This window comes from Crinia signifera, chromosome 8 (assembly GCF_055691185.1).
Source record: "Crinia signifera chromosome 8, ASM5569118v1, whole genome shotgun sequence".
NCBI classification, from domain to species: Eukaryota; Metazoa; Chordata; class Amphibia; order Anura; family Myobatrachidae; genus Crinia; species Crinia signifera.
Genome location: NC_139224.1, coordinates 138149256 through 138165948, shown reverse-complemented (window position 1 = coordinate 138165948; position 16693 = coordinate 138149256). Strand labels below are relative to the sequence as shown.

General features: G+C 42.2%; 1 protein-coding gene across 6 annotated transcripts in view; it reads right to left on the bottom strand.

Moving 5' to 3' along the window:
* The window catches only part of SEC16B (SEC16 homolog B, endoplasmic reticulum export factor), a 169219-nt gene that overhangs the window by 127156 nt on the left and 25370 nt on the right, over positions 1-16693 (bottom strand). For all 6 annotated transcript variants that reach the window (XM_083157257.1, XM_083157258.1, XM_083157255.1 and 3 more), the window contains one exon: positions 13003-13064. In XM_083157257.1, the coding sequence (XP_083013383.1) occupies positions 13003-13064 (62 nt within the window). The remainder of the gene's footprint in view (positions 1-13002; positions 13065-16693) is intronic.

Below are 16693 nucleotides of genomic sequence, written 5' to 3'. Positions count from 1 at the left end.
TAGATCAACGCTTAGATATAGTATCGAATTTATGATCATCTATTTATAAGGACGAAAAGCAAGAATAATGTGGGAGAAAGTAACTAATTGGAAAAGGGTGTAGAGACAGTAAGATTAGCGGAGAGGAAGAAAAAGCACACAAGTTGAGAGTCCAGTGGTATTGGACATATTTAGTATGTTCCATTCTAAAGTAGCATGGTCAACATGGGTTATGTCGACACTTCTCAGGAAAAACTAATAATAATCTGCTGGACAACAAAACTAATCGGAAAAGGTAAAGGGACAGTAAGATAAGCGGAGATGAAGAAAAAGCACACCTAATGAATACAAGAGACGACTTGTGTCATCAGTATTGATGTCGACTCTAGTGTCCTGTGAACCCATGGTGAGAGCATTATGATTAATGTTAGAAAACCATCAGAGTATTTAGTTAGCCTAGATTCATAGTACTGTCTGAAGGGTATAACTAAGAATATTTAATAGTGGACAAAGAAATATAATAGAATAGGGTAAAGCGATAGTAAGATAAGCAGAGAAGAAGAAGAAAAAGCACACCTGGTCCCTCGTTCAAGGTAAGTATATTGGTATTAAGGCTATTAGGATGTCTGAGCCACAAAAGTGCGCAGAAAAACTTGAAGGCACCCCAATAGGTCAACAAAAGCATCATCATATGACTAGATCTATAAAAAGATCGCATAACTGAATTTATCGTTCAAGCCATGTGGTTTAACACTGTTCAGTTTATGTATCCAAGTTGCCTCTCTTTTTAGTAGGAGTCCTTCCCTGTCTCCTCGGCGTAGCGATTCTGGAATATGGTCAATGACCATATGTTTAAGGTCACTTAGACTGTGACCCATTTGAGCAAAATGCTTGGCTACTGGCTGTTCATTATCCTTGCCACTAAGCGCTTTGTTAATAGAGGACCTATGAAGGGCCATCCTAGTGCGTAAAGTTCTGATTGTTTTGCCCACGTACAGTAATTTGCATGGGCATTGAATGACATAAATCAGGTGGGTGGTCGTGCACGTGACAATATGTCTGATAGGATAGGATGTTCCGTCTATCGGATGAATGAATTTGGGGCCAGTAAGCATATGCTGACAGGTAGTGCAATGTAGACATTTGTAACATCCATTAGGCCTCTGTAGGAATCCAGCTTCTGCGGTAGTTGTAGTTTTAGAGAAACCTGTAATGTCTCTATGGACAATTTTGTCACTAATGTTTCTGCCTCTGGTATGACAGATTAGAGGTGTCTTGTCACGTAGGCTGGTAAGACTCAAATCGCTTCTAACTATGGGCCATAGTGCTCTGGAGGCTCTTGGAAGAACATAAGATGTTGTGTTAAACTTTGTTACAAACGGTAAAGCACTCTCTTGTTTGGATTTTTTTGTATTCGATGATAATAGGGTCTTCCTCGACATCTTGAGTACCTCCAATTTCTGGATCTGTAGGATGTCACTTTTATAACCTCTTGCTTCAAATTTGGAAACCATACCATCAAGGACTTTGGGCAAATCTTGGGCATTACTGACAATTCTTGCTGCTCTCATCATCTGTGACCTTGGTAGGGCTTTTTTTAAAGAGGTAGGGTGGAAGCTGTTACCTCTAAGTACATTATTCCTATCGGTCGGTTTGATGAATAGGCCTGTGGTGATATGTCCATCAACAAGATTGATTTGTACATCCAGGTAGTTTATCGTGTCCAACGATGTTTGGTAAGTAAATTTTATGGGGGAATCCCTTCAATTGATGTTCTCCATCAGGAGGCTGAATTCTTCATGACTACCACCCCATAGCATAAACAAGTCATCTATATAACGTGTGATTAGAATGACTTTACCACTGGCTTAGGGGTTGTCAATGAACATGGACTTGGTCTCTTGGAACATGTAGATATTCGCAAAGGAAGGAGAGACATTGCTTCCCATTGAGCAGCCGGATACTTGCTTGTAAAAGCCACCATTAAAGAGAAAGTAGTTTTTGGTGAGAGTTAATCTCAACAAGTCCAAAAATAAATCATGGTTCAATGCTTGCATATTGGTGGACAGCAAGAAGGCTTTCATGGCTTGTAAGCCTTTATCATGGGGGATACATGTGTAAAGACTACTAACGTCCATGACGCACAGTAGAGTGTTAGGAGGTACTACCTGGAATTTGCTGAGGGTGTTTAGAAAGTCGGTGGTGTCTTGTATGTAAGTAGGTTGGATCTTAATTAGAGGTTGTAATATTCCATCCAGAAACTGGGAGATAGGTTGAAAAATCGAGTTGCGGGCTGATATAATTGGGCGGCCTGGTGGATCCTGTAGATCCTTGTGGATCTTAGGCAGCGTGAAGAAGATCGGGACCGTAGGATGTGGCTGTTCTAGGGCTTTCTGCAATTTCGAAGACATCTGACCGGAGGTTACTGCATTGGTTAACATGGTATCTACTTCAGCTTTGAAGCGTATAGTAGGATCACTGGATAATTTTTCATACACAGTAGAATCCTGTAGTTGTCTTTCACATTCAGCTGTATACTTTATTAAGTCTTGTATTACAAGGCCCCCGCCTTTGTCGGCTGCTCTGAAGATCACGTCGCGGTAACCGCTTAATTTGGAGAGTGCTCTCTGTTCATTTCTCGATAAATTGGAGTGACATGGGTGCTTAGCGCCATTAAATTTGTTGACAGCTGTATCTAAAAGACGAGTGTACGTCTGTATAGCTGGGTTCTGAGAGGGAGGGTCAAATGATGACTTAGTTTTGCTCTTGATGAACTGAGCATGCACCTCCGTGCTGGGCAATGGGGATTTGTTTTGAAAGAATTCTTTTAACCTTAAATTTCTGGAATGTCGATACAGGTCTACTTTCCATGTGAGGTCATCAAAAGAGGTAGTGGGGACGAAGGAAAGTCCATGATTAAGGACATTAAGTTCATCGGTGGAAAATGAACGACTTGAGAGATTGTATACAAGAGACTCTAGCGGTTGCTGGTTTTTCTTGTAGATGCGCGTACATTGCCCACCCCGACGGGTGGCTTTCCGCCTCCTCTTCTTCGGGAGGTAGTGGGAGTTGACACCACCTCGGAGTTCCCCAAAGGGATCGGAGGTTCAGGGGTATCCGATTCTACGTTAAACTCGCTGTCACTGTTAGAAGACTGGTCAGTCCTTCGTTGAGGATTCTGCGCCCGCTTAAATGGACGATGTCGTGGTGGGCGATTCCTCCTTGTGGAGTCAGGGTCATTGCCAGCAAGCCAACGATATACTTTATTACTCTCGTAGTCATCTTTCACCGTGTAGTATTTGGACTTTTTAAATTTTAACAGATCTCTCTGATAGCTGTCACATTGTGCTTGTAGCTTGTTTATCCAGTCATGTGAGGGATCTCTGATGAATTCTGCTTTATGCGATGTTTCAAAATCGCTCACAGCTTGTTTGGCAGATTTTAGCTCACTGGCTGCCTCCTCTATTACGAGTAAAATCAAATCGTGGCTACATTTGTTCAGAATCCCAATCCATCGGCGGCAAAAACTGGGGTTATGCCGACCGATGGTTGGGGTGTTCCGAACGCGGAAGCCACGAGGGATCAACTTCTCCCGGTGGTATTCGGAGAGGGATACACCATGGAGAAGGAAATCAGTTTCCCTCTTTTTTAGGCGAAACCATTGCTTATATAGAATATCAAGGCTGGGCTGATCTTCCATCTGGTGCAATCTTTGTGTAAACCAGATCCTCTCAGGGTCATCTTCTGAGTAGCTAAATTGCTCGCATTTATCAACAGTAATTCCCTGAAATCCAGGGGTATCTCTCACAGGGGTAGCGGTATCATTGGTGTCAGTCATCATGAGCCTTCTTTCTTACTTGTAGGTCTTATGTCGACACAGGAAAAGGTTGACACAAATGTCTGTGATGGTAGAGTCTTTTCTGTATTAAAAATAAGTGAACAAATGAACTCACTTATCGTGAATGGCAGGCACACTGTCATTCAGGGTAGGGTGCCTTGGCTCCAAGGGATGTGTAGAGCATCCAATAGGTAGAGGGGTAGATGTAGGCCTGGCACTCCTCCAACAATTCAATGGACCCAGGTGCCCTCCGGAACAGTAATGTACAAAAGTTTGATAGAAGAAGCAAACGCGGCACTCTGGGAATTTCAAAAACGTGTATTACAGCATAGAAAAAGCTTCCAACGTTTCGGGGTTTAACCCCTTTGTCAAGGATATTAGTGCATTAAAACATACATGTCTGTGAAGTATCTTTTCTGCTTTTATGTGTTGTATGTAATATTTTGATAATCCTGCATTAGTTGTATATGACACGTCTTCACTGTTTTATTTTCACTCTAATACACTCAATATTGCATCGTCTCTTCAGGTGCATCTTCATTTTCACATTTATGCTATTATCAATTTTACATGTACTTTGTTTTTCACCACAGAGTCAGCCTGTCACGCTTGGTCAGCGCCGGCATCGCGGCAACAGCTACGCTGCGCTACATCTCTATAGCAACTATTAGCTTGCGCTTCACTCAGCGTTCCAGCGGCAGGATATCCGCCGCTCGGTACCTTCCTCCCGCGCCCACATCCTGTTTGATGCCGACGCTGCTGTATGCGTGACCTGCTCACTCCCTCACTTTTATGATAAAAGGTAAGCACATTGATGTATGTTTTAATGCACTAATATCCTTGACAAAGGGGTTAAACCCCGAAACGTTGGAAGCTTTTTCTATGCTGTAATACACGTTTTTGAAATTCCCAGAGTGCCGCGTTTGCTTCTTCTATCAAACTTTTGTACATTACTGTTCCGGAGGGCACCTGGGTCCATTGAATTGTTGGAGGAGTGCCAGGCCTACATCTACCCCTCTACCTATTGGATGCTCTACACATCCCTTGGAGCCAAGGCACCCTACCCTGAATGACAGTGTGCCTGCCATTCACGATAAGTGAGTTCATTTGTTCACTTATTTTTAATACAGAAAAGACTCTACCATCACAGACATTTGTGTCAACCTTTTCCTGTGTCGACATAAGACCTACAAGTAAGAAAGAAGGCTCATGATGACTGACACCAATGATACCGCTACCCCTGTGAGAGATACCCCTGGATTTCAGGGAATTACTGTTGATAAATGCGAGCAATTTAGCTACTCAGAAGATGACCCTGAGAGGATCTGGTTTACACAAAGATTGCACCAGATGGAAGATCAGCCCAGCCTTGATATTCTATATAAGCAATGGTTTCGCCTAAAAAAGAGGGAAACTGATTTCCTTCTCCATGGTGTATCCCTCTCCGAATACCACCGGGAGAAGTTGATCCCTCGTGGCTTCCGCGTTCGGAACACCCCAACCATCGGTCGGCATAACCCCAGTTTTTGCCGCCGATGGATTGGGATTCTGAACAAATGTAGCCACGATTTGATTTTACTCGTAATAGAGGAGGCAGCCAGTGAGCTAAAATCTGCCAAACAAGCTGTGAGCGATTTTGAAACATCGCATAAAGCAGAATTCATCAGAGATCCCTCACATGACTGGATAAACAAGCTACAAGCACAATGTGACAGCTATCAGAGAGATCTGTTAAAATTTAAAAAGTCCAAATACTACACGGTGAAAGATGACTACGAGAGTAATAAAGTATATCGTTGGCTTGCTGGCAATGACCCTGACTCCACAAGGAGGAATCGCCCACCACGACATCGTCCATTTAAGCGGGCGCAGAATCCTCAACGAAGGACTGACCAGTCTTCTAACAGTGACAGCGAGTTTAACGTAGAATCGGATACCCCTGAACCTCCGATCCCTTTGGGGAACTCCGAGGTGGTGTCAACTCCCACTACCTCCCGAAGAAGAGGAGGCGGAAAGCCACCCGTCGGGGTGGGCAATGTACGCGCATCTACAAGAAAAACCAGCAACCGCTAGAGTCTCTTGTATACAATCTCTCAAGTCGTTCATTTTCCACCGATGAACTTAATGTCCTTAATCATGGACTTTCCTTCGTCCCCACTACCTCTTTTGATGACCTCACATGGAAAGTAGACCTGTATCGACATTCCAGAAATTTAAGGTTAAAAGAATTCTTTCAAAACAAATCCCCATTGCCCAGCACGGAGGTGCATGCTCAGTTCATCAAGAGCAAAACTAAGTCATCATTTGACCCTCCCTCTCAGAACCCAGCTATACAGACGTACACTCGTCTTTTAGATACAGCTGTCAACAAATTTAATGGCGCTAAGCACCCATGTCACTCCAATTTATCGAGAAATGAACAGAGAGCACTCTCCAAATTAAGCGGTTACCGCGACGTGATCTTCAGAGCAGCCGACAAAGGCGGGGGCCTTGTAATACAAGACTTAATAAAGTATACAGCTGAATGTGAAAGACAACTACAGGATTCTACTGTGTATGAAAAATTATCCAGTGATCCTACTATACGCTTCAAAGCTGAAGTAGATACCATGTTAACCAATGCAGTAACCTCCGGTCAGATGTCTTCGAAATTGCAGAAAGCCCTAGAACAGCCACATCCTACGGTCCCGATCTTCTTCACGCTGCCTAAGATCCACAAGGATCTACAGGATCCACCAGGCCGCCCAATTATATCAGCCCGCAACTCGATTTTTCAACCTATCTCCCAGTTTCTGGATGGAATATTACAACCTCTAATTAAGATCCAACCTACTTACATACAAGACACCACCGACTTTCTAAACACCCTCAGCAAATTCCAGGTAGTACCTCCTAACACTCTACTGTGCGTCATGGACGTTAGTAGTCTTTACACATGTATCCCCCATGATAAAGGCTTACAAGCCATGAAAGCCTTCTTGCTGTCCACCAATATGCAAGCATTGAACCATGATTTATTTTTGGACTTGTTGAGATTAACTCTCACCAAAAACTACTTTCTCTTTAATGGTGGCTTTTACAAGCAAGTATCCGGCTGCTCAATGGGAAGCAATGTCTCTCCTTCCTTTGCGAATATCTACATGTTCCAAGAGACCAAGTCCATGTTCATTGACAACCCCGAAGCCAGTGGTAAAGTCATTCTAATCACACGTTATATAGATGACTTGTTTATGCTATGGGGTGGTAGTCATGAAGAATTCAGCCTCCTGATGGAGAACATCAATGGAAGGGATTCCCCCATAAAATTTACTTACCAAACATCGTTGGACACGATAAACTACCTGGATGTACAAATCAATCTTGTTGATGGACATATCACCACAGGCCTATTCATCAAACCGACCGATAGGAATAATGTACTTAGAGGTAACAGCTTCCACCCTACCTCTTTAAAAAAAGCCCTACCAAGGTCACAGATGATGAGAGCAGCAAGAATTGTCAGTAATGCCCAAGATTTGCCCAAAGTCCTTGATGGTATGGTTTCCAAATTTGAAGCAAGAGGTTATAAAAGTGACATCCTACAGATCCAGAAATTGGAGGTACTCAAGATGTCGAGGAAGACCCTATTATCATCGAATACAAAAAAATCCAAACAAGAGAGTGCTTTACCGTTTGTAACAAAGTTTAACACAACATCTTATGTTCTTCCAAGAGCCTCCAGAGCACTATGGCCCATAGTTAGAAGCGATTTGAGTCTTACCAGCCTACGTGACAAGACACCTCTAATCTGTCATACCAGAGGCAGAAACATTAGTGACAAAATTGTCCATAGAGACATTACAGGTTTCTCTAAAACTACAACTACCGCAGAAGCTGGATTCCTACAGAGGCCTAATGGATGTTACAAATGTCTACATTGCACTACCTGTCAGCATATGCTTACTGGCCCCAAATTCATTCATCCGATAGACGGAACATCCTATCCTATCAGACATATTGTCACGTGCACGACCACCCACCTGATTTATGTCATTCAATGCCCATGCAAATTACTGTACGTGGGCAAAACAATCAGAACTTTACGCACTAGGATGGCCCTTCATAGGTCCTCTATTAACAAAGCGCTTAGTGGCAAGGATAATGAACAGCCAGTAGCCAAGCATTTTGCTCAAATGGGTCACAGTCTAAGTGACCTTAAACATATGGTCATTGACCATATTCCAGAATCGCTACGCCGAGGAGACAGGGAAGGACTCCTACTAAAAAGAGAGGCAACTTGGATACATAAACTGAACAGTGTTAAACCACATGGCTTGAACGATAAATTCAGTTATGCGATCTTTTTATAGATCTAGTCATACTGTATGATGATGCTTTTGTTGACCTATTGGGGTGCCTTCAAGTTTTTCTGCGCACTTTTGTGGCTCAGACATCCTAATAGCCTTAATACCAATATACTTACCTTGAACGAGGGACCAGGTGTGCTTTTTCTTCTTCTTCTCTGCTTATCTTACTATCGCTTTACCCTATTCTATTATATTTCTTTGTCCACCATTAAATATTCTTAGTTATACCCTTCAGACAGTACTATGAATCTAGGCTAACTAAATACTCTGATGGTTTTCTAACATTAATCATAATGCTCTCACCATGGGTTCACAGGACACTAGAGTCGACATCAATACTGATGACACAAGTCGTCTCTTGTATTCATTAGGTGTGCTTTTTCTTCATCTCCGCTTATCTTACTGTCCCTTTACCTTTTCCGATTAGTTTTGTTGTCCAGCAGATTATTATTAGTTTTTCCTGAGAAGTGTCGACATAACCCATGTTGACCATGCTACTTTAGAATGGAACATACTAAATATGTCCAATACCACTGGACTCTCAACTTGTGTGCTTTTTCTTCCTCTCCGCTAATCTTACTGTCTCTACACCCTTTTCCAATTAGTTACTTTCTCCCACATTATTCTTGCTTTTCGTCCTTATAAATAGATGATCATAAATTCGATACTATATCTAAGCGTTGATCTAAACGTTGGTTAATGACCACCTGGTGTGCTTTCTTTCATCTCCGACTTCTCTTACTATTCTGCTCCCTTCATTATATCTTTTGTTGTCCCTTGTTTAAAATTTACTTAAGGACCTACATCACTTGCTGACATCAGTTACACTGACATTATCAACATATATTTTTCATCATTGAATCATGATAGTGCACCTACCTTTCATGTTTGGCAGAGATGCCCACAAATTTTGTCCCTTACTCATTGTGATGTATTCTCTTTTCCATTTTTCGATCCCTCGTTCATTATTACTGTAGTTATCTTTAGGTTGACGCAGATTAAGTCGACCAATGTCAAATCTTAATCATAAAAAGACTATTTATACTCAAATGTAGTTTAATGAAGAGTATACCATGTCTGTGAAGTATCTTTTCTGCTTTTATGTGTTGTATGTAATATTTTGATAATCCTGCATTAGTTGTATATGACACGTCTTCACTGTTTTATTTTCACTCTAATACACTCAATATTGCATCGTCTCTTCAGGTGCATCTTCATTTTCACATTTATGCTATTATCAATTTTACATGTACTTTGTTTTTCACCACAGAGTCAGCCTGTCACGCTTGGTCAGCGCCGGCATCGCGGCAACAGCTACGCTGCGCTACATCTCTATAGCAACTATTAGCTTGCGCTTCACTCAGCGTTCCAGCGGCAGGATATCCGCCGCTCGGTACCTTCCTCCCGCGCCCACATCCTGTTTGATGCCGACGCTGCTGTATGCGTGACCTGCTCACTCCCTCACTTTTATGATAAAAGGTAAGCACATTGATGTATGTTTTAATGCACTAATATCCTTGACAAAGGGGTTAAACCCCGAAACGTTGGAAGCTTTTTCTATGCTGTAATACACGTTTTTGAAATTCCCAGAGTGCCGCGTTTGCTTCTTCTATCAAACTTTTGTACATTACTGTTCCGGAGGGCACCTGGGTCCATTGAATTGTTGGAGGAGTGCCAGGCCTACATCTACCCCTCTATATATATATATATATATATATATATATATAAATAAATCTATATATATATATATATAGATAGATATAGATATATATATATATATATATATATATATTTATATATATATATATACACATATAGATAGATAGATAGATAGATAGATAGATAGATAGATAGAAATTGTAGGGGCTCTGCACTCACTAAATTAAACACTATTAATAAATAGTGGAGATTTAGTTCATGAATTGATCAATGCATTTAAGCCTGCAGCCCCCTTCACAGGACCCCACTTTTCTGCAGGTCTTAACACTATTTCTCAAAATGATTACAATAAACATAGTCCTATACACATGAGAGCGTAGTCATATAAACAAGAGAGACTAGCCCTATACACATGAGAGCGTAGTCATATAAACAAGAGAGACTAGCCCTATACACATGAGAGTGTAGTCATATACATAAGAGAGACTAGCCCTATACACATGAGAGCGTAGTCATATAAACAAGAGAGACTAGCCCTATACACATGAGAGCGTAGTCATATAAACAAGAGAGACTAGCCCTATACACATGAGAGTGTAGTCATATACATAAGAGAGACTAGCCCTATACACATGAGAGCGTAGTCATATAAACAAGATAGACTAGCCCTATACACATGAGAGCGTAGTCATATAAACAAGATAGACTAGCCCTATACACATGAGTGCGTAGTCATATACACAAGAGAGACTAGCCCTATACACATGAGAGCGTAGTCATATACACAAGAGACTAACCCTATACACATGAGAGTGTAGTCATATACACAAGAGAGACTAGCCCTGTACACATGAGAGCAAAGTCATATAAACAAGATAGACTAGCCCTATACACATGAGTGCGTAGTCATATACACAAGAGAGACTAGCCCTATACACATGAGAGCGTAGTCATATACACAAGAGACTAACCCTATACACATGAGAGTGTAGTCATATACACAAGAGAGACTAGCCCTGTACACATGAGAGCGAAGTCATATAAACAAGATAGACTAGCCCTATACACATGAGTGCGTAGTCATATACACAAGAGAGACTAGCCCTATACACATGAGAGCTTAGTCATATACACAAGAGACTAACCCTATACACATGAGAGCGAAGTCAAATACACAAGAGCATAGTTCACCCTATACACATGAGAGCGAAGTCAAATACACAAGAGCATAGTCCTATACACAAGAGACTAGCCCTATACACATGAGAGCATAGTCATATACACAAGAACATAGTCCTATACACAAAGAGACTAGCCCCATACACATGGGAGCAGAGTGATATACATAAGAGAGCATAGTCCTCTATACAAGAGACTAGTCCTACTGTCACAGGTGGTGGATCAGATGGTATTGTGTGGTGCACAGGAATAGATGATTGACCAGAAGATGTAAGTGTAAAACGAGCAGGTTTAATGAAAGAAAAAAATGACATGAACTTGAATCAAATACTTCTTTGATGAGCAGTCACAAATCATAAATAATAAGTCTTTGCAATAACCTTGGAAAGAACTGAGAAACAAGTCTTTGCATAAATATTGGAATTGGTGTTTGAAGATTGATTGGACGATGGAATGATTGGATTATTGAAGATTGGATGGTTGGATGATTGAACAATTGGATGATTGAAGATTGGACAATTGGACGATGGAAAGATTGAAGATTAAAGATAGGATCTGGATCAGGAGGTAGAACCGGAGGGTACCGTAATAGTCCAGTGGCTCCCCGGGAATGGAGGTGGATCAATGGATACCAGGAAGAGGCTGAGATGAGGTCAGAGGCCTGTAGGGACTACTGACTGACAGAACACAGTGGGCAGAGGCACTAGCAGTAGTCAAGATCTTCCCAAAGCTGTGTGTACTGCCCAAGAGACTCTTTGCACTGACCCTGGATAGCCTAGGCAGATCCCCTTTATGGCAAGGGGGCTGCTGCCATTGGTCAACTGGACAGAGGAGGAGGGAAATACCCAGACCTGGCCAATGACTGTTTTGCCCTTTTTCCAAGATGGTGGCACCGGCCTCCCAGCACCTTCCAACACACACTCAGACTGCCACGCCCCCAACAAGCCTTTCAGAGCCAGCATCCTGAGCCGCCATAACCTGCTGCCGCCAGCCTGACCGAGGACTCCACCGGACACATGCCAGCTGGCGGCTGACATGGATGGGTGAGTACTGTGCCCGCCGTGTGACACCTATACACATGATAGTGTAGTCATATACACGAGAGAATAGTCCTCTACACAAGAGACTAGCCCTATACACATGATAGTGTAGTCCTACACACAAGAGACTAGCCCTAGCCCTATAGCATAATCATATACACAAGAGCATAGTCCTCTACACAAAAGACTAGCCCTATACACATGATAGCGTAGTTATATAAAAAGAGCGTAGTCCTATACATAAGAGACTAGCCCTATACACATGAGAGCGTAGTCATATGCACAAGAGAGAATAGTCCTGTACACAAGAGACTAGACCCATACACATGAGAGCGTAGTCCTATACACAAGAATGAATAGTCCTGCACACAAGAGACTAGTCCTATACACATGAGAGCATGGTCCTATACACAAGAGCGTGGTCCTATACACAAGAGTGTAGTCCTATATACAAGACACTAGCCCCATATACATGAGAGCATAGTCCTATACACAAGAGAGAATGGTCCTGTACACAAGAGACTAGCCCTATACACATGAGAGCATAGTCATATACACAAGAGCGTTGTCCTATACACAAGAGACTAGTCCTATACACATGAGAGCGTAGTTATATACACAGAGCGTACTCCTATACACAAGAGACAAGCCCCATACACATGAGAGTGTAGTCCTATACACAAGAGACTAGTCCTATACACATGAGAGTGTAGTCATATACACAAGAGAGACTAGCCCTGTACACAAGAGACTAGCCTTATACACATGAGAGTGTAGTCATATACACAAGAGAGACTAGCCCTATACACATGAGAGCATAGTCATATACACAAGAGAGACTAGCCCTGTACACATGAGAGTGTAGTCATACTGTAGGAAACTATAGGAAAAGCTTGTCTTGCACTCAGGTTTTTAATCCCAGATCTTTTGTGTCACGCAAGCCCCCATTCCCCCCAATTACCTCTGTACTGGACCAGGAAACTGCCTCATCTCCTCCTGTTCCACAGTGTCATGAAGCAGAACCTAGAATGTACAATGTAGAGCAACGGAAAAAATAAATTCAAAACGTCATATTAAGTGATAATGGGGCAGATGTATTAAGCCTTAACAAGAGATAAGTGCAAAGGTGATAAGGAGAGATAAACATCCAGCCAATCAGCTCCTTACTGACTTTTTTCAAACACAGCCTGTAACATGGCAGTTATCAGATGATTGGCTGAGCATTTTTCTCTCCTTATCACCCTTGCATTTATCTCTTGTTAAGGCTTAATACATCTGCCCCAATGCACCGAAACATAAATCCTTTGGGTACTTATGTAATATCTGGGCTCCCGTTTTTCTTATGAGACCGCGTCCGCTCGCCACGCTTCGGGCACGGTGGCTCGCTGCGCTCGCCACACTATATAGAATCAACTCCATGCGTAGTTGGATAGTAGGGGTATGAAAAAATGGGGTGCATTTAACATGGGAGCCCAGATAATACATAAGTACCATCCTTTGTTCTAAAATCTTTTATAACAACATGTATAAAACGTTAGCATTAATTAGTGCATTTTCATTAAAAGTGCACAAGAACAAGTCAAGGGGTAGGGGCGGTTGGTAAGGCTGTGTAGGATGCTGGAGAGTGTTTAAAAAAGTAAAAATTGTTGTTTATAAATGCATTAAATACAGTTTATGGGCCTGATTCTGGTTCGCTTGCAGAAGCAAATTCTCTTTAATGAGCAAAACCATGTGCACTGCAGGGGGGGGGGGGCAGATCTAACATGTACAGAGAAAGTTACATTTGGGTGGGGTTTGTACTTCAAACTAATATCTATATTGCAGTGTAAGAGTAAAGCAGACAATAAGAAACTGTAAATAATAATATGTTTTTCCCTGCGCAGAATCAAAATAACACCCAAATCTAACTCTATCTGCACATGTTACAGTATACCCCCCCCCCCCCTCCTGCAGTGCACTTGGTTTTGTCCATTAGAGAGAGAATCTGCTTTTGTGAATGAATCAGAATCAGGCCCTATGTATATAATTTATTTTATACTACAATATGGATCCCCTAACTTTTTAATGGTCAACGAGGTACCATATACTACATGACTTTTCCAGAAACCCCAAGTATAACCCTTTCTCCATAGACTATTGCTGGGCACACACACTAGGCTGACACACTTACCGATGTACAGCCACTTGCATCACAACTGGGCGGGCATTTATATATGTGCCTCCCCAGTTGTGATGTCACTCACCGGCGGCCTCTGCAGCAAGTGTGCGGGCTGTTCGCTGACTGGCCGCACACACAGCACAATGTGCAGATATTCTGCAAATGTATAGGCCATAGGCTGTGTGCAGGGCAGATACCAAAACATTGTTCACAGACACACCAGCTGTTGCGCCAACAATATATGGGGCATTAAACTGAATGGTCGATATATCGGCCAGTGTGTATCCAGCTTTTGATGTAAATAATATCTTCCTTGTTACCATCTGGCTCTCTGCAAGTTACTGGATAGTAGTCACCCATCTTGTCTCTGCTTAATTATATTTGTAACTGTTTTCCATAAATCAGATTCTTTGTACTGCTCTAACATTAGAATTCGGCAGACATCTCCCACTGCCGCTGAACTCGGATGGCATTAAATCTCGCCTATGGTTCTAAAGCTCTGTGCAACAGAGCTTTTGGTGGTTCCATCTCCCCCTACTCCATTGTACAAATGAGAAAGGAAAGAACATGGGCATAATACATACAGATATGTAAATCGTCTCTACAGAGCAATGTTGATGCATCTGAAACGGCTGATTTTCTAAAAGAGATGTTGGAACTGGAACAAGGAAAAGCAGAACAAGCAATGTTACAAAGAGATAAAGGATAACTGTCTGCCAGTTATAGAACTGTGTCACGCAGAGTGATATCAGTGCAGGAAGCGTGGTGGCAGGGTGCAAGGCTGAGGATTTGTGTGTTTTAAGTAGTGAGGTCAGACTGGGGTAAATTTATAGGCAAAAGGCAGGAATGAAGGGCAATAGCTATAGGTAGTGCTCTTTTTCCAACAGATATACCCTATAGAAGCCTAACAATTGCTTCCTTTAGTGGTTCAGGAAAAATGCCTGTCTGCAAAGAGCACTGATCTCTTTTTGTAAATGTGAGATATACAGGGTTATTCAAAAAGAATGAACCGATTTCATGGGGCATTGATATCAGTTCTCAAGCATTGTGATGAAATGAGTCACTGACCATCTGAAAGTGGACAATTCTACATTTTGACTGGCTGCCAAAGGGGCGCTGTAGTTGCGTAGTTCCTTGGGCAACGTTCAGTTGTATGTTTGCCCTCAGAATGGTAAGTCCTCAGCAAAGGGAGTTCTGCGTTCTTGACTTCTCGAAAACATATTCGGTTGTCACGGTGCAGCATGATATTAAAATCGATTTGGCATTAATCCATCCTCTCCTAAGAACATTTGACGGTGGTTTTGACAGTATCGAGAGAGTGTCCTCCAAAACTGGCTCTTCGCTTTACTGCCAGCAGATTCACATGACTTAATTTCTCAACAAGATGGAGCACCAGCACATGGACACCTGATGGTTTGAGATTTAAATGAAAAAGTACCCCTGGGATGGATTGGTCGAAGGGGCCGAAGACCTTGCTCTTTATTCTTGGTCTGCAAGATCCTAAGGCCTGCAAGATCCTAACACCTCATTCTTTTGTGGAAATATGTAAAATATCACTTTTATGTTTCACTGCTACCCACTAAACATAATGACCTCCTAACTCATCAAATAACAACAGAGATCAACTCAGTGGATTGTGATATGTTGATACGAGTCTGGGAGGAATTCTCTGATCGCCTGTTGCCCGCACAGCAGGTGGTGGCCACATTGAATACTTGTAAGACACGAAATACAACTTGATTATGAGTAACATATTTGTGACTTGGTTGGCGTTTTGTATTACTTTTCCTTAATAAAATATTGCGTAATGAAATCGATTCATTCATTTTGAATAGAGCTGCATTTTGTTTGAAATTCCCTGATGTGGATGTGGAATGGGCCACCAAATTCATATAAATAATTATATTATACTAAGGATGGCGTATAAAATATGAATATCGGTACTTATGTAATATCTGGGCGCCCGATTTTTTCATCTCATCGCATCGCATGCAATATAGTGGCATAAAATTCATGCGATGCGATTTTTCATTGTAAAGACCCGATTTTTAATTGTATAGTCACCCATGGGTGATTCCATACCCCCACTATCCAACTACGCACGGAGTTGATTTTATATGGTGTAACGAGCGCAGCGAGCCACCGAGCCCGAATCGTGGAGAGCGCAGCGAGCCCCGCGAGGGGACGCAGAATACATGTAAAGTAATCCGCTTCCCCTCGCAGGGCTCACTGCGTTCGCCACACTATATCAAATCAATTCCATGCGTAGTTGGATAGTGGGGGTATGAAATCACCCATGGGTGACTATACAATTAAAAATCTGGGCTTTACAATGAAAAATCGCATCGCATCGCATGCCTTAAGTTGTGGCATGCAATGAAAAAACCGGGCGCCCAGATAATACATAAGTACCAGAATATCTTTCACAGGAGTTTACAGATGGAGCCCCTCTCTTTCATTGTCTGCGCTCGCCAGAACCTCCCTACTGGCGGAG